General features: G+C 43.4%; 1 protein-coding gene across 4 annotated transcripts; it reads left to right on the forward strand.

Annotated features, from left to right (window-relative positions):
• The first annotated feature begins 929 nt into the window (after positions 1-929).
• Positions 930-17,453, forward strand: shq1 (SHQ1, H/ACA ribonucleoprotein assembly factor). Of its 4 annotated transcripts, none has more exons than XM_089010852.1 (12): positions 930-966; positions 1,562-1,732; positions 1,874-1,938; positions 2,067-2,195; positions 2,299-2,459; positions 2,549-2,661; positions 2,748-2,845; positions 8,029-8,186; positions 8,630-8,683; positions 9,718-9,841; positions 11,491-11,611; positions 16,649-17,453. In XM_089010852.1, exons 2-12 carry the CDS (start codon positions 1,590-1,592, stop codon positions 17,190-17,192), a joined length of 1,710 nt encoding a protein of 569 aa, XP_088866978.1. In that variant the 5' UTR covers positions 930-966; positions 1,562-1,589; the 3' UTR covers positions 17,193-17,453. The 4 variants fall into 4 exon arrangements, with proteins under 4 accessions (XP_088866978.1, XP_088866979.1, XP_088866977.1 ...); XM_089010853.1 differs by having other exon boundaries at positions 939-966; positions 1,585-1,732; XM_089010851.1 differs by having other exon boundaries at positions 955-1,087.
• The last annotated feature ends 381 nt before the right edge of the window (positions 17,454-17,834 follow it).

Below are 17,834 nucleotides of genomic sequence, written 5' to 3' on the forward strand. Positions count from 1 at the left end.
GTTTATCATAAACTGTACTGGTGACTGATCAAATATTATTATTAATCCAGAATATTTTTAAACTTTTCATCAGAATCATCTTTATTGCCATGTATGTAGAACACAGGGAATTTGTCTCGGGTAGAACACGCTGCACTAGTATCATTATAAAAAAATGCAAAGAGGCACTATACAGGTAACATGCGACTTACGACCGTTCCGACCAAATGTTGAATAGAGACTCAGTGCTAAATGACTTGCAAACGACCTGATTTGGACGCCATGGGGGCAGGTGTTGGTCTGGGTCGCCGTTGTCTACCGGTTGCCCTCTCCCCGGCCTTACTCCACGCTCCGGGCAGACCCCGACCCCGCGGCCGTCTGCGGCGTCGACGCGCCCACCCGCCACCTCGCCCCGAAGCAGAACGAACTGTCTCAAAGAGGCGTTGGCGCCGGCCGTGGGCCCAATGCGGCGGTCTCGTCGCGGCAATCCTGAGCGCCGACCCGCCTCAGCTCTCGTCCTGGCCGGGCCCAGGCCGTCAAGGGACCATCCTTCCGTTCTCGTCGCGGCGGTCCCGCGTGCCCGAGCGCCGACGCCTTTGTTTCGATCCTTGCAGTGTGCAAGTCCTCGAGAGTGGGTAGACCGGTGCCAATGATTTTTTTTCCGCCATCCTAACTGTCCGTTGAAGTTAGATTTTGACTATTTTTGTGGCGGCCCCGAACCAAACCATGATGGAAGAACACTGGATTGCCATGACACTTGACTACACTGATGTTATCAAATCAATCATGTGTTTACCAAGAGAAATAAAGGTTGTTGTGTACATGAGCTGGGTCATATCCCGGTTAAATAAAAGAATGTCAAAAATAAATTACACCGTCAAAACAAACTGTCGAGTGACTAACATATTTAGTTGCCCGTTGTACGGTTCATTACGGTAAAACATGGCCGCTTTATCTGGCAAAGCGTTTCAGTGAGGTTTGTTTCTGGTGAGTGCGTCCAGTCGCGTTTTTTAAATCTTAAACCGTATCGGATTTGAACGCACTTCAATGATAGGCGTAACTGTTATTGTGCGGACTGAAAACGAAACAATATTAACAATTTCCTGTGGTAAGTGTGTTGATTTCGGCCGTGCTTCCTTGCACTCGCATCAACGTGGTCAGGGTAAACAAACTCCCATTGAAAAAACGTCCAGTTTGCCAGGCAGACAGATATACTTTCACATATGGACACAGCTCTGATTTCATTCTCATCTCTTTAGCATTTTCTACAATTCGCGTGTAATGTACATGTATTAACCATTGACATGTACTCAATATTGAGAAGTACGTGTACATTGAGCGTGATGTGCTTGCTCATTTAGGAATCAGCGAGACAAAAGCCACAAATGCCAGTGAACACGTCATATCCTATCGTAAACACAGCCCCAAAAAATCCTATCGTAGTGATATTACTTTGCTTACCGGTTTCGAAAACATGTACCAAGCACAAAGTTGTAATCGAGGGGAACCACACAGGGGCGCACTCTCGTCAGCAGGTCTCCAGTCTGCTTTGAAAGCGCCCATGTCCTTGGTCATTCTGCAGGTTCTTCCTTTTCACCCAAATAGTTGCAATGATAACTCCTGCGTTTGACCTGAGCCAAGATCCGGAGTATCTTATCCTCTCGGTCCGTGTCCCCTACACCAGAACATCAGACTTTGACCTCTACATTGATGGAAAAGATGTTAAATTATTTGCCAAACCCTATTTTCTGAGGTGAGTTTATCGGCCTCCTCGAATAGCTGTTTTGGGGTGCAGACGTGTAATGCAATTCCTATGGAATCAAAATGTCATCTTTATATTCGTTTGAAAAAAAAGTAACAACTGGTGAACTATCTTTGACATTTTTATTTTTAGGTTAACACTTCCAGGAAGGGTAGTGGAAGATGGAAGAGAAAAAGCCACATTCGACATTGACAAAGGTATGTTATAACTCGACTGGGGGGTGCGTTCCTTTTAGTGAGTAGTATTAGTAACCCAACAACATCTGCAAAGATAGATTCAGAGTCACCGTGTTTATCCCACAAATAAAAGTATTGTCCATCTGCAGGACTCTTCACTGTGCACATCCCGAAAGAAACATCTGGAGTGCACTTTGAAGGCCTCCAGATGTTGACAAGCCTCCTCGCTCCCAGAGGTTCCCGCTCAGCAAAGCCTCTGTTAGAGGACATCACCCCAGGTGAGTCACGACACTGCGTCATCGGCAGTTGCCGCTCATTTGCACACGTTTATGTATAGATTGCTGTGACATTAATTGCCTTCGGTTTGTGGATTTTGAAAAGATTGCTGTGAAAGTGGGGCCACCGATGATGCGGAAGATGAAGAGGAGTTTGACTGGCAGTTGGAGCAGGAAGTGTATGTGGAGAAATCGGAGGAGGAGCTAAGTGGCTTCCAGAAATATGGCTTTGGGAATAAGCGGTCCGGAGTGTTTGCTAGATTACAGGTAAGACTGGCAAATGTATTTATTGTTGTTTATTTATTTATTCTTGTAATATAGTCATTTAATTATTTGTGGATGTTACGGTATGACAGGAAGAACTCAGTGACGTGGTAGATGTAAAAAATCCAGACAGTACAACAACGGTGGAGAGGAGGCAAGCACGGCTGGAGGCAGAGGCAAAGGCCTTTTCTCCCGATCATTACCTGTAAGTTTAGCGCGAGCCAAAACGGAAGCATCTCTTCTTTGTTGCACGTCGTGTTTTTTCCCCTGACATTTTTGGTGTCGTTGCAGTGCTGATTTGTTTGAAGACAATGAGATTGAGAGACTTCTGCAATTCCGATCTTGGTGGACAAAACTTTGTCCCTCGCCCGAGCAGGAAGAAGAGACGGGTATGTTTGTCTTGACCTGTTTTCTTGGCTAGTTTGTTTTTGATGCTGTGTGGGAACTGATGACTCTCATATAATCTCCTATGTAGTGCTGTTGTAATTTTTTTACCTCAATCTGCACTTGAGAATGTACCTGTGGACAAATTTAGGACGTCAACAAATGACGTGAGCCCAAACACGACGGCCCACATTTATTTCCGCAAACACCACAACACTTACCCTCATTTTTTATCGTAATTTGTAGTCCGAAAAGTACAGTAGTCTGACCTCACAGTGCCGAAAGCAAGTTGTCTCGATCTGAAACCTTCCCGAAGGTGGCAGAAAGTACAACACACAACAATACAATACAATACATATTGATTTAAATAGCGCTTTAACAACAGCTGAAGCTGTAACAAAGCGCTTATCATGGACAGCTATCATATACAGCAGGGGTCCCCAACCTTTTTTCGCCACAAACCGGTTTAATGTCAGACAATATTTTCACGGACCGGCGGATGAATACAACAAAATAAAATGATCCGGCAGGCATGGAAACTGTTTTTTCTTTCTTTTAAATATAATAATAAACGTGAATCCATTGTGTATTTTTATCCAACTTTATTAGCAGAGTCCTGGAAACATTGCGTCTGAACGCTCAATGGTCACCGTGGTAATGTTTAAACGTGCCTTCAAAATAAGATACACCACAAAAACAAGTGCAAAGCTCATGAAAAAAAAACTCACTACAACTGAATCAGTGGGACCCCTGAGCTTGTTTCTCTGCAACGACATGGTCCCATATAGGCATAATGGGAGACAATGACACCCGAAGTGTCTTGCTCATGTCCAGTCTACACCGTAGTTTTGTTTTGGTTGCTGTCACTGCAGAAAACCCCGCTTCACACAAATAAGATGTCGAAAACTGCAACAGGTGCTGTTGTGGCGATCTCGGGGTATTCTGCCATCACTTTAATCCAGAACATCGGCAAAGTTGTTGTCTCAAATATACTTTTAAATCCGCCATCATTTGCGAACTCCAGCAGTTGTTCTTCCTCTCTCACAGGCATGCTAGATTCACCTGGTTTGTTGGCAAATGCGTTGCGGATCCATTCCTTGTCATTTCGTGGGTCTTTTGTGGCTGGGAATTTGCGCTCGAACTCTTTTAAAAGCAAAGGCAGGTGCTCGTGCATCAGCTGGGGGGAATTAAGGCTTGGGCTCTTCCAAAAACCTCGCCAATGTTTGAAACATGTCAAATACAGCGCTATTCACGCGCCGTCCCCACACATCCAGTTTGGCTACTTTATCAGCCAACTTGACGACAGTTGTCATTTTCCCCTGAAGTGACAGATTGAGTTCATTGAGCGGCAGTTGAATATGTCGCACAAGTAAGCGAGCTTTGCGACCCATTCCTCGTCACGGAAATGCGCTGCAAGCGGTGACTTTTCATTTTTCAAAATAAAACATGGTTCGGACTCAGAAAATAAATAAAACGGAAATTATGTAAATTCTTTATTCTTTCTTCGCGGCCCGGTACTAAAAGACCCACGGACCGGTACCGGTCCGCGGCCCGGGGGTTGGGGACCCCTAATATACAGGAAATAAAGCAGGCACAAATGTAGTAGAAAGCACCAGTGAGTGAAACCAAGATCAAGTCGGAATCATGCTGAGTCGAATGACAAAGAAGTATCAGATGAATAATGAATACCCAAAGGACACATCAGGCAGTCTTCTTACAGTCCACCTCAAAAGGAGGGTCAAGGTTCGGCTTGTCGGTTAGGAAGCCATATTGCCTTAAATGTCCCGAGGCACCTCGCCAAGCCTTTTACCAGAGCTCAAACTTGGACCTCACTCAGTCACTGCTTCACATCGATGCCTTCTGGCATCGTTCAAGAAATTCTTTTGTGACTACACAAAAAGGGATTACAGATTCTCAGTCTCCTGATTCATTCCATAGTTCAACGTGGATTTTATTTATCACTTTGCCCTCCATCGAAAAAAAAAATCAATTGCTTGGAGATGAGCTCTTCGATAGCTGCAACGTCCCGACTTCATTTCATTCTACACGGGCACGATGGTGACTTACGAAGGCCTCCGCAAGCTATCAAGCTCGTCTCCACATCTGCTAACACCAGCATGATTTAAGGAGGCACAATTGCCCCGCAGTTACAGCTTAGATGGCTCGAGCCAGGATTTAGATGACACCGATATCATTCTTGCTGGAGGTTACGCCTTTGCGCGGGGTTGCGAGAACCTTCTCCCTGTACATAGTCATAACTATATTGCTGATGGGATCGTTGGTGGCGTCGATTTGGTCAAGTGTGAACGCTATCGCACAACCATTTGATTTTTTTATTCCTGGCCTCACATCTGAACCAAATTAATGCATTAAAATCAGAATCAGAATCATCTTTATTGCAAAGTATGTAGAATACACACGGAATTTCTTTCCGCTAGAACACGCTGCACTAATATCATCATCAAAAAATTGCAACGAGGCACTATACAGTTCTATTTGGGTTACTGTTGAAAGAGTTAATGGCATGGGGCGCATGGATTGGTAGCGCCTGCCTGAGGGGAGTAGCTGTAAAAAGTGGTGGGCAGGGTGCGGTGGGTCCAATAGGATTTTCTGCGCCTTTGTTTGGATTCTTGCAGTGTGCAAGTCCTCAAGAGTGGGTGGGGCGGTGTCAATGATTTTTTTTCCGCCGTCCTAACTGTCCGTTGAAGTCGCATTTTGTCCATTTTTGTGGCGGCCCCGAACCAAACGGTGATTCAACCCTATTTTCACTACTCTGCATGTCACCTGACAGATGGGTGTGTATCCATGTATTAATGAGGTCGAAAAACAGAGCTTTTGTGTTCTTCGGTGTCAGGGCCATCACAGTGACGGGGCCCAGCTGTCCACTGGGGGCCCTCATTCATACTCCGTCGTGGACTAAGTGGACCGGACAGCTTGGCCTTTCACGACCTACTGAAGCTGGTTATGGCTAGATTGAGATGTCACTGGCGAAACGGTGACCTTTGACCACGTTTAGCTAACCGCGGCATCATCTAATGTGAGGGTGTCAAACTCATTTTTTTAGCTGCGGGCCGTATTGTAGTTACGGTTTGCTCTCCGGGGGCTGTTATGAATTCAGGGAAGATATTAGAACATTTAATCCACCTATTAAATCTAGAGTGCACAACAAATGAATGAATAACTAGTTTTCAAATTTGAAGTAAAAAATAATCACTGTTATTGTGGTTTACTTGGGACAATTTGAAATTTTGGTTGGGACTGGAGCAAGCATCATGGAATTTTACAGGTTTGATTTGCTTTCGAGGAATAAAATGATGTGGCGGGCTAGTTTTGGCCCCTGGGCCTTGAATTTGACAACTGTGATGTAATGTAAATAATTCAAGTATGTACTCAAGTCAAGTAAATTTTAAGAGCCAGAGAAAACTACTGCCGCTGTGTACAAAATGCTGTGCAAAAATAATTTGAAACATCAACAATATAACTCTCATAAATAAAACAAATGGAAGAAAGCTGAAAACAGTCCCAAGTTAAAATCAAGTAAAAAATGAGTTTTCACGCCGAAAAGAAAACCGTAGTTCCAGTCGACTTGAGCAGAACGCTCATTTTACTTTGACGTCTTTGTGACAACAAAAATGTGGAAGACCTGCCGGCGGTGTTTTATTTTTCCTCATTCCCCTCTCTCTAAGTTAGTGCCTAAGGAAGAGTGCAAACAGATGTGGTCCCTCGCAAAGTAGCATACCTCTTTGTTTGCCCGCGCCAGACGCGCCGAGGATGGAGTCAGGTAGCATCTGCGGGGAGCTCACGTAATGCAGCAGGAATCTTCGGAGCTCCCACCGCAGCCAGGGAGGAAGTACAATGTGGTTGTGTCTTGCGGGCGCATGGGGAATTCATTTTTTATTGTATTTTTTTATCACTGCTCTTTGGTCATGAGTTGATGATGACATCATCTTGCTCTTCCACACAACCTTCCTTCAGTCGTGTAGCTAAATAGGTTGTGCTATTTAGACAAATGCATTTATTAATAAAAGGCTGCCATATCAAAATATATTATGAAAGACAGAAACAAATAAATAAACAGAGGAATAATAAATAAATAACAATAATTAAATAAATAAATAATACAAAACTAATAAATAAGACATACATAATAAATAAACATTAAACAAATAATAAACACATAAATAATAAATGAATAATGAATCATCAAATGATAAGTAAATAAATAATAAATTAGTAATGAACAAAAAAATACAAATACTAAATAATAAGAATTAAGTTAATAATACACAAACAAAAATCAAAACAATAAATAATAAATAAATAAACAAACAACAAATACTAAATAATAAATAAATAAATATATAGTTAAAGAAATAAATAAATAAACATATGAATAATAAATACATAACAATAAATTTATAAATAATAAGAAAACAATAAATAAGAAATAGATAATAAATACACATTAAAGACATAATATATACATAAATAATTAATATATAACAAATACATAATAAATCAAAAAATAATAAATAAATAATAAATTAGTAATAAACAAAAAAATACAAATACTAAATAATAATAAATAACTATTAAGTTAATAAATCAATAATAAACAGTTAAGCAAACAAAAATCAATCAAACAATAAATAAGTACATAAACAAACAACAAATACTAAATAAATAACAAATAAATAAATATATAGCTAAGCCGTGAAACTATTCTTCTTTCACCTTTGTATTGTCTGCAATCCAAAGAGGTAATATGTTTTTTTCGATGGCGTACAGTGCCATATTAGCGACGGCTGGTGTAGTTTTAGGAAGCTGTTGTATCCATTTTCCCCTGTTAAGCTCACAGTGGAAGGTTTCAAGGCAGAGGGCATTTAGTTCACAAATGGGAAAATTGGAATTCACAAAATTGGTACGGACATTAACATCTGTTCACTGACATATTGTAACTCGGCAGAGTTCTTAATGAGGCAGAGATATTAATAAAAAAGATTGCGGCCTCGACGCGGGCGTCTGACATTTTTAGGAAGGAGGAGGGAAAATCGGGACAATAGCAGAAGCCATACATGACACTACCTCAAATTTGTTGTTTTTATTTTTCCCCACTCTTCAAATTACATAAAGACAATTCCCTGTATTGTTTTATTTGACTTTAATACTCTGCATTATCTTCACGCAGTTATCCAGTTCAGCAATGAGGAGAAAGAGCAGTTGAGAAAATTCAACAACCGGTCGTACCTCCTGGACAAGTCTTTGCGCTACCAGGTGTGGCTGAGCCTGGTGGACATTATCCTGGCTTACTGCTATGAAGTGCGCTCGACCGAGGGAGAGCACAACGTAAGTGGCCGCGTTTTATGTGTTGTGAAGAGGCCATTGCAAGGCCTCCCGAGAAGCACTTATCACCCTGGATGACAAAGTCACATCTTTCAAGGCCCCTTTTCCATTTCATTCATGGCCTTTAAGAGATTACTGAGCGCTCGGTCAAGACCTCTTTTGGTTCCCCCTTTTTGAGATGAGAGCAGGAAGGCGATGAGCCAAGGCCTTTTCCTTTGAAGAAAGCTAAAATGACAGCCAACGATGGACAAAAAATGTTGCCGCATTTTTCGCCCTTCCTCGAGGCCATACTTGATCAAAATGGTTTTTATTCCAATGTCCGTCCAATCTTTTTTTTTTCCCCAGAATTCCAATTCCAATGAGCTTCGATCTGCAAGGACCCTTTTATAGATTCTTACTCCTCTCTCGTTTTTTTCTTCTTCTAATTTTATGTGTATCTCCTGTAGGTGGAATCTCCGTGGACAATCAGAAAACTCAGTGGGACGCTGTGTTGGCTGGAGGTGCGTTTCGCCCCAATATAACAATGAATGCAATTTTCGTGCTTTTTGTATGATTGCCGGGACATTCATAGTCATGTCATTATTCACCCCGCCCCCTCCAAAAAAAAAAATGCCTGAAATGATATTTCACTTTTCTAATGAATGCAAACTCTTACTTTAACGATATTCAACATCGAATGTTCGGATTTTGTCCTTGTAATTATAATTCTCAATTTATGGCTTTGAGGGTTTTTGGCTGAGCAATACAGTTTATCGGTGTTTACGTACAGTTGACTTTTCTATGGGTATTGCATTTTCTGTGGGTGAGGACTCTGACCAGACCACCGAAAGGCTGCTTCAAACAATTGTTACGACACCCTTAAGTCAACGACCACTGCCAAAGACGCCAGGGTTGAGACGCATTTTCCCCCCATGAAGAAATGCGGGGGGGGTGTACCTCCGCGACACAAGTCCACATTCTTCCCTTCCTTTCCCTGGTCCACAGATCATGAAAGGAGGAGTCCATCTTTTCCCACTCATCTCGCAGTCCCCCTCCCCCACGGCAACACGGTGAAACTTGTCCTCAGTAGACTGCTGGTGTGACTGAAATTGATGCCCACAGCAGCGGAGTTTATTTACAGTCATGCTAAACATACCAGAGGGGGGTGATGGGAGACTGATCTCTAATGACACTTGTGTCTCGGCTCTCAGTGCACCCTTAATAGGTTTCGATGAAAGAGAAAAACTCAAGAGATAAAATCTCCCGGCGCCGTTACCATTAGCGCAGCCATGTGAGTGCGGAGGTTTCAGGACAAGCAGCAATTAAGAGGCGAGCGGAGTAGCGGTGGAAGTTTGAAGCGCGTATTTTGTCTGCTCAATAAACGGAGCGGATTGTTCAGAGTAATTAGCGCGTGATGAACACTAATCGGAACCGGTGTTAAGGTAAGAAAAGCCCCCGCGGCCAAAATGTCTGGCTGTACCTGGTCATCGTCATCATGAGGTGATTTAGTGCTAAGTATCTTCTGTGAGCGTCCTTTCCTCTCACCCCCCCGCAGACATACAGCTCCTTGCAGGAGGTCCTGGTGTCATTCGGAAGAAGAGTTTTATGCTATCCCCTCTACCGACACTTTTCCATGGTGTCCGCTGCCATTTCTGAAACAGCTGCGGTCTTTGGCTCAGGTGAGTCCTTCTTACCCGGATTGCGTCTCGCGTTCACCTGCTTGCTGTGAAAGTTAAGTATTGCCAGTTTGTGATCATAGCCTAATGTTTTAGTGTATAAGGTGCACCCAAAAGCCTTGATTTCCTTCAAAAGATGACCCTGTGCCTTATATGTAAAGTGATAATGAGCCGCAAAAGGTCTCGCAACTCCTCTGCTGTAGCGCCTTATAATGTGGTGTGCCAAGAGGCGACCCGTGCCTTTCACACCTTGGCCTTCAGTAGTACTATGTGTGAATCAATCCAACCCTCAATAACTATTTTATGACGATATAACATTTACTGCAGCGACAGCGGCGAATGCGACTCATATAAAAACTGTGTTGTGATTGACTACAAATCCAATAGACGGTAGAGTTATCCAGGAAATAAGGCCTGCGAGCAGGCCTTGGTGTCGCGAACTCCAAGTCTGATTGGTTCAATCAACACTCATTTGATGCTAGAGGGCCCGCAGAACTAATGGTGAAGGTGGATGAAAGAGGATGTTGGAATCATAAATACTGCAGCAGTCAGAGCATTGTTCCATATGTGACATTTTAGGGTGGAGGAAGGTTGCAAAAAAATGCTATTCAGGCCGGCCGGGTTGGAGACAAGTCAAGCAATGACATCTGTCCCGAACAATGGCAGATCTCCAGGAAAATTTGAGGAGTAAATCGGCATGCTTGCGTCCTTCTGCACTTGAACCTTTCTGGAGAAGTAGCCCACTTTTGGGGAAAACGGGTGCAAAAAATGTGAAATGTGAAAGTTAATTAGCAGTACCGTATTTTCCGGACTACAAGGCGCACCCAAAAGCCTTGATTTTTTCCAAAAGATGAACATGCGCCTTACAAGCCGCTACGCCTTATATGCGAAGTGATATTGAGCCACAACAGGTCTCTCAACGACTGTCAGCAGCCACTGACTCCACCACTCCCCCTGTAGAAGAAGTAGTGCATAACCCCAAGCTCTACTTCAGCGCCTTATAATGTGTGGTGTGCCTTAAAATTTTTTGATATATTAATATATTACATTTGTTGTTCTCATTCATTGAAGGTGCACCTTATAGTCAGTCCGATGTGCCTTGATATGGAAAAGTTTGAAAATACACCATTCATTGGTGTTGCACTGTAACTCCAGTGCGCCTAATACACCGAAAATACGATAATTAAGGTTTTTGTGACCAAAAAAATGTATAACACAGAACTAAAAAGTCCTTCTTTGCTGCTTGCCAATTTTTTTAGCTCCGTTGACTGCTGCTATTTTTTTATTTGTTCAAATCAAACGTGCTTTTGACAGCAATGCGGGTTGCAATTAGGCTGACGGATTGAAAGGCAAAAAATAGAACAGTCCTGCAATGTTTTTTTTTTAATCGTGTTTCTGTGGATCCTCCCCTTTCTCCATAATCAAATACTTGACCAGAAAGCCTTCTCAAACAGTCGGGATTAAATTACTCACGTGCCCTAATGGGATTTTGCTCTGATGTTGTAACCCCCCCCCCACCCCACCCCAACCCCTATCTTTGATGTAGACAACACGGGCCTGGAGATGTCGTCTGGTGTCTTTCAGCAGCCGGGTCACCTCGTAACGAATACAAATGTTTTCATTTGCATGCCGTGTTCCCTTTCCCTGTCTAGGCAGAGCCTGCGTCCTCAAATGCCTGCTTGATATCCACCAAGTCTTCAGACAGAACGACCCGGCCTACATCCTCAATGATCTGTACGTCACCGACTACTGTATCTGGATCCAGAAGATCAAGTAAGTTCACACGGGATCAATCTGGCAACGCGGACCTTGGACGCATCTTGAAATAATTGGCTCTTGTCGCCCGTGGAAGTGCCGCTCGGTCGGTGTGCGAAGCATGAACGCTCTTGAGAAGAGGATTAGCGGTGTTGTTTGTCAGAGCGCCGCCGATTAAATTACAGAGTCGGACCAAGATGCGGTTTTGGCCGTGTTTGGTGTGTGTTTGGAGGGATGTGAAAAAAAAAGAGAGTCGCTGACTCCTCGTTCCACGTCAGGTGATTGATGGATCCTTGCGTGTAAACCAATTTGCTGCGATGGGGAAAAAATGTGGTTCTTATGGGGAAGCGTGGGAACGATTTCAGGCTTAACATACAATTCAGTTCAGGTACTGTATTTGATACTTTTTTAAATATTGAACCACAAACAACAAAGGGGTGATTGTCAAGGACGACGCAACTTGCCGTAGCAGCTATCCTCATACAAATGCAGGAAATAGGAGAGGGGAAAAAAGGAGTGAGTGGGGTTATTTCCGAGGTTTCCCCGTCGCTTGTTTTATTTTTAAATCCACGGGTATTTATGAAATGAGAAATACATTTTTGCATCGCAGAAAATTGCAATATATTGAAAATAATACATAGATTTCGTTTATTTTTTTATTTTTTTATAGGTTAGGATTCAATTTAATTTTGGTCATTCAGGTAGTGAGTAGATTTGACATTGATTTGCCCGCTGCAATATCAAGATTTTTTGGTCATATTTGTCACAGTTCTAACCTGCTGTAAGATAAAATAAGTGCCTTTTTTATATATTTTGTCGTTTTTAAGACTCGATGCCCAGATGCAGGCACTATGAAAGGTCGATCAAGATTGATGGCGTACCCCCCCCCCCCCCCCCCCCCCCCAATCCCCATCCTTCAAATTTCCACTTGACACTTTCCGAGCAAAAATATTGAATTCTACTTTTGAATCGTGAAGATAGAAAATAGTCACCGCAGTTCTCCACTTGTGTTGGTGGTTAGCTTTCTTTCCAATGTCAAAATGCAAAGAAGTGATAGAGCTGAACGTTTGTCTAATGCTGGAAACTTACTTAAAAAAATAAAAGAAAAATATTAAAAGGTCTGTGTAGGGTCTCAGTCGTACAGTAGTGGTCAGCATCTGTACTTCTTTGAAGGTGTTGGACGTTTCGCTCCTCATCTGAAGAGCTTCGTCAGCAAACTTAAGTTGTGCTGGTAACTCTGGCCCTATATATATATCCCTAATGGACAGAGGTGGCGGTGTCAGACCTCTGCTCTGATGGGTCCTTGCTCTAAGGTTGGGGGACGACAGTGAGGTTAAAATCTTAGGTAAAGAAAATAGATTGTTTGAACGGGGTGTAAAAGAAGCAATTTTTGTAAAACAGCAAAACCCTTCACTAAATGGCCATGGTGGTTTCAGGTTTAATTTAGACCTTGCTTACAACAGACTTCTTAGGTCGTTAGACGTAGGCTTAGTCCTGCTGATGAGGTGATACCAGAGCTAATGGGTCAATCAGAGCATAACATTTTAGAGGTAATCAAACAGAACAAAGTAATCAGATTAGCTTCAGGGAGTAGTCTACTGCTCCCAGTACTTTAGAGCTGGGACCTATCAGGGCAGAGGTCTGGCACCGCCACCTCTCTCCATTAGGGATGTGTATACATAGGACCAGAATTACCATCACAACTTTAGTTTGCTGACGAAGCTCTTTGGGTGAGAAGCGGAGTGCTGAAAATGTTCTTCAAGGTGACTCCTCATTGTCCGTATCCTCTGTCTGCAGTACACAGAATGAGCGATCAGACTTTGTCTTGTGATGTCTATTGAAAGCATTCCCTTTCAATAGATTCTGCTTTTTGGCGGCTTTTTGAATAGCTATCGAATGGCTATCTAAAAGCAGTCTGGCTGGCTGGCTGGCTGGCTAAAAAAACAATGCATGATGTCAACCACACTGTCGAGGCACTTTTGATCTACTCCAGACAATGCTGACATCAAAAGAGGAGCGCTGATCACTCAGAGAGATTCCCCCGAACTCATTAAAACCTTGTACATACCAATTGACCAATTGCCTTTGCGGTGATTTCCTAATGTATGCTTGTGAATGTTTGGAGTGAACGTTTGAAGTTCACGCCAAAGTTGTCAAATCGGCATCTTGACTTGATTCGTGTCCAAGGACTTTTTCGCCGTGTCTCTTTTGTCACCAGACAAACATCTGGATTCCAAATGCAAAACGGCTCAATTTAAGCTGGGAGGCACGCAGATAATTTAGCGCAGACACTCCAGCTCAGTCGTGGCTTGAAAATGACATTTTATTCTCACGGCACTTTTGTGTCATTTGACAGCATTGTTTTCTTGCTTCCCTGCGAGATAACACCCCACCCCCTTACAGGATTTGTCATGTAAGCAAATCATCTCGGGGGGGGGGCTGAGCGTAGTGACGAGACGTAATCTTCCAGCCTCATTAACTCTCGCTGCGTCTTGTCAGATGAGCCAAAACGCTGTGATACTTAAATGAGGGGACGCGACGATTAATGGTTGTTTGTAGGCCTCGAAAAGGGGTTGGGGGGCTTGATTTATTTCATCTTCTTGTCGTCCCCACATGCATTTCTTCTCATAAAGTGCCCCGACTGCACAGACATCGGTCTCTGATTTACAACCCTCATAAAGGCGTCACTGTGATTTAAGCCAAAGGGCGGGCACTCCCCTTTTACTCTGGCCCACGAGCCAGCGAGCACACCGTCAAAACAAAGCGGTGGCCGTGCGCAACAGCGCTCCGTTTTATCCAAAGCTGGTGATTGTTGCAGAATGTTGCGCAAAGGTTTTAGCAAAGCTTAGAATCATCTATTTATTGATTGATTGATTGATGTATTTATTTATTCATTTGTTTATTTATCCATTAGTTTATTTGTTTATGCATGTGTTTGTTTGTCTATCCTTTTTTTGTTTGTTCATTTGTTTACCTTAGGCACTTTGTTGTGTATGTATTTATGTTTATTTGTTTGTAGGTTTATCGCTGCAATTATTTATTTATTTACCCCCTTTGTGTGTTTTTGTTGATCTATTTGTTGATTTATGTGTTTGTGTATTTATTTATTCATTATTAGTTTGCGTAATTATTTTGAGTTTTTATTTATCTATTTGTCTGGTGCCATTTTTCTGCATGTTGGATTAATACGCGCAAAGAGACAGTTGATCAGAAGCCGATGGGCGGACTTGCTGAAACGGAGCGTCAGATCGGATTCAAACCTGAACGCGCAGACACTACCGAATGTATTCATTGAAAGACTTTGGCGGATGTCTTTTTTTACACCCTGGAAAGAAGCAGCCCTTCTCGGTTTAATGAAGGCAAGCCACAACAGCGGTGTAGTCATGACCGGTTTGTGTACAAGCCCCCCCATCAACCCCCTCACCCACTGGCCGGAGCCTTTGTATTCACCACAGGCCAATCTTCTCCCACCGCAGAGCAAGGGAGGGGAGAGAAAACAAGCATGCCTCTCCAACGCTAACTCAATAATGACTTCCCACGGGGGGGGAGGGATACCGTAGCGGACTTTGAAGTGGCTGGTCTGCAGAAGCCTCTCTTCCCTCAGTCGCCGTTGGAACCCTCCGGATGAGCACTACTCAAAATTCCCACACCCTCTTCACGTGTGCTTATTCTTCAGCCCGTTTCCTTGTCGTGTTCACCAACAGTAAAACAGTTTGTTTTGGTCACAATTACGCACACATTCACACACAGACCCATACACACCCACCGACACACACGAGCAAACACACAAAAATACACTCAAAGGCAAACACACACACACCCACACACAGACACGCACGCTAGCAAACACACACACACATGCATATACACAGACACACGCACACTAGCAAACACACACATACATGCATACACACACAAAGACACACACACGAGCAAACACACAAAAATACACTCAAAGGCAAACACACACACACCCACACACAGACACGCACGCTAGCAAACGCACACACACATGCATATACACAGACACACGCACACTAGCAAACACACACATACATGCATACACACACAAAGACACACACACTGGCAAACACACACCGAAGCACACACACACACACACACACACACACACACAGACAGATACACACACAGAAGCAAGGACATGCAAGTACACACGCACACACACACACACTCACGCTAGCAAACACAGACACACACACAGACGCACACACTAGCAACACAGAAATACGCACACACAAACACGCATGCACACACACACACACATACACACACACTGAAGCAAACACACAACCACACGCACTCACGCTAGTAAACACACACATGCACACGCATCCATATACACACACAGACACACACACACACACATACACACACACGCACACACACAAATGGACTCCTCCAACCTAAACAGACACAGTCTGAATATTGGTGACCCATAAAGGTCAGTTTGTAATCACCATGTCAAAGGGAGGTGGGGAGGGGTTGGTCTTTTTCTTAAACCTCAACGGCATGGCAGACATTCTTGCCCGGCACGAAGACTGCGTCGCCAGAAGCATCGCGATGCACAATAGGAGCCTGCTTGGACTTGAACCCGGCAATAAAACACTTTGGTTGCCGCTACAAAGGAGTCTGTGTTCAGACGATAAAAGTGCAGCTGCGGCAGGAGGGCTATGCTATTGTGGATTCACTATTCCACCCCCAGCCGCCACCCCCCCCCCCCCCAAAAAAAAAAAGAAATGGGTGTCAAATTTCTGTTATTTCACTTGCCACCATAGCTGGAATCAAGATCACACGCTGCCCCCTCTCTCCTAATTAAGAGTCAAATCCTGCAAAATGTGAATGACTGAATGACAGATCCTCAACACGCAATGAAATATGAAAGAAAGTCGTAACATTGACTTTTGACAATGATGCGGAGATATTTGCAGTCACTGTCCAGTTTATTTCTTTCACTCGTTATTGCGCCGGAGGATCCCTCTTGGAAATCGCACGTCCCTGAACTGAGTGCTTCCGTCTCTTGATCCAATCTTGTAGGTCTAAGAAGTTGTCCGATTTGGCTGCTGCACTCCAAAAAGTCTCCCTCCAAAAAAAGGACTTGGATTTGGACATCGAGGAACTAGAAGAGGCAGCCACTCTGGTTGTCGAGGAGGAAGAAGACGGCGCTTCCACGAGCGCCAACCGTTCCTGTGACAGCAGCACTTCGGGAGAAGACGACGAATCTGAAGCCGAATCCTGTCACGGAGAGGGAGGGGAGTCACCTAAGGACAGCCCCCCAAAGCCGCCGCACACCTCCGCCGTCTGTGCGGAGCGAGCAGCTGCGCAGCTGTCGGCAGAGAACAAGGTCCGCACCCCCCCTCACACCCCGCATGACGCCGCACCTCTCATCCAGGAGCTTGGGGAGCTCAAAATCTCCGAAGAATTCCCCGGCGATCCTGAAGCAGAAAGAGAGCCTTCGCAACGGAGCGCCGCATCGTCGTCCGGGGGGACGGACGGGGGTGAGACTTTGTTGGAGCGAACACCCCGCACGAACCCCCTGCTCATTGTTCCGGGGGGGGGGGCGCCGGACTTGATCTCCTGATGCAGTGATTATTTGGCAAATGTAACTTCTTCGTGTAGGTCGTTTCGTTAATGTTCCTGACTTTACGGATTTCTTCTTACTTTTACTTTGTCTAACTTTTGTTTTTTTTTTCATTTGAATGTCCCAGCACACACCATCCCTGACTTAATAACAATAAACGTTGATCGAAATAACACAAATGTTTTTGCCCATATTTTGATGTTCAGTTGAGCCAGTCGAAATTTCACATTTTCAATCTAGAAGTCAAAAATAATGACTGTTTTTGTGGTTTACAAACGACAATTTGAAATTTGGGTTCAATCATGGAAATTCACAAGTTTGATTTGCTTTTGCGGACCGAATAAAATGATATGGCGGGCCAGATTTGGCGTCCGGGGCCTTGACTTTGATACCTGTGGGTTTTTCATTCTATATTTACATAACTAACAAATTAAAATACGAATAATAAATCAAAATTATGATATATCTATTAAATTATTATTATTATTATTATTATTATTATTATTATTATTATTATTATAATGGTTTTACTTTATCTCTATAAAGCTTAATTTGCCTCATCCCAAATGCCAATTAACACACTAATTTCTTGATTTCCAGAAGTTTTCACTTTTTTTCGGTTAGCCGAACATTATCCCCGAA

This window comes from Hippocampus bargibanti, linkage group LG12, assembly GCF_051943395.1.
Source record: "Hippocampus bargibanti isolate YZ-2025 linkage group LG12, ASM5194339v1, whole genome shotgun sequence".
Taxonomy (NCBI): Eukaryota; Metazoa; Chordata; class Actinopteri; order Syngnathiformes; family Syngnathidae; genus Hippocampus; species Hippocampus bargibanti.

Excerpts from the sequence above, each read along its gene's own strand:
- shq1 (XM_089010850.1), top strand. The coding sequence starts at position 1,027 with ATGATAGGCGTAACTGTTATTGTGCGGACTGAAAACGAAACAATATTA. Across the intron at positions 2,196-2,298 it reads GTTAGAGGACATCACCCCAG|ATTGCTGTGAAAGTGGGGCC; the intron begins GTGAGTCACGAC and ends GATTTTGAAAAG. Across the intron at positions 11,612-16,648 it reads ATCTGGATCCAGAAGATCAA|GTCTAAGAAGTTGTCCGATT; the intron begins GTAAGTTCACAC and ends CCAATCTTGTAG.